At 62.7% G+C, this 678-nt stretch overlaps 1 protein-coding gene across 1 annotated transcript; it reads left to right on the forward strand.

Annotated features, from left to right (window-relative positions):
- Nucleotides 1-293: 293 nt before the first annotated feature.
- Nucleotides 294-613, forward strand: EMH_0095710 (uncharacterized protein; the record flags this gene model as incomplete). The annotated part of the gene is made up of 2 exons (XM_013502274.1): nucleotides 294-395; nucleotides 515-613. The coding sequence occupies 2 exons, from the start codon at nucleotides 294-296 to the stop codon at nucleotides 611-613; spliced, it is 201 nt and encodes a 66-aa protein (XP_013357728.1).
- Nucleotides 614-678: the final 65 nt, after the last annotated feature.

Consider the following 678-nt stretch of genomic DNA (forward strand, 5'->3'; position numbering starts at 1 on the left):
GTTAGGCTCTGATGCAGCAGCCGCAGCTGCTGCCGCACATCCTCGATTCGTTCCTTTGAAAGTAGCAGCTGCTGCTGCTGCTGCTGTTGCTGCTGCTGCCGTTGCTGCTGCTGCTGCTGCTGCTGTTGCTGCTGCTGCTGCTGCTGCTGTTGCTGCTGCTGCTGTTGCTGCTGCTGCTGCTGCACGTGTAGGAAGAGATGCAGCAGCTGTCTCGCTGTGGGGTGCTGTATTCTAGCGGGAAAGGATTTGAGTGCAGCAGCAGCAGCTGCTGCTGCCTTCGTAACATTCACAGCATGCTGCTGCAGCGCAACAGCAGCAGCAGCAGCAGCAGCAGCAGCTGGCGTTCGCCCCACCGGCGGCAGCTGCTGCTGCAGCTGCGGCCGCAGCGACCGCAGGTAGTCGATGGGGGGGCAGCGGGGCAGCACAGATGAAGGGTTTATATCAGCAGCAGCAGCTGCTGCTGCTGCTGTTTCTGCTGCTGCTGCTGCTGCTGTTGCTGCTGCTGCTGCTGCAGGACGAGCAGCAGCACCGGAACGCCACACAAACCCGCGATGCAGCAACGAAGGCCCCGCAGCAGCAGCAGCAGCAGCAGCAGCAGCAGCACGGGAGCTGAGGCTGCATGCAGGCAGCCGATGCTCGAAGGCCTGGGCGGTGTCTTGCGAATGCAGCAGCAGCAGC

This window comes from Eimeria mitis, genomic scaffold (genome assembly GCF_000499745.2).
Source record: "Eimeria mitis Houghton genomic scaffold, Emh_scaff8729, whole genome shotgun sequence".
In the NCBI taxonomy this organism is placed as follows: domain Eukaryota; phylum Apicomplexa; class Conoidasida; order Eucoccidiorida; family Eimeriidae; genus Eimeria; species Eimeria mitis.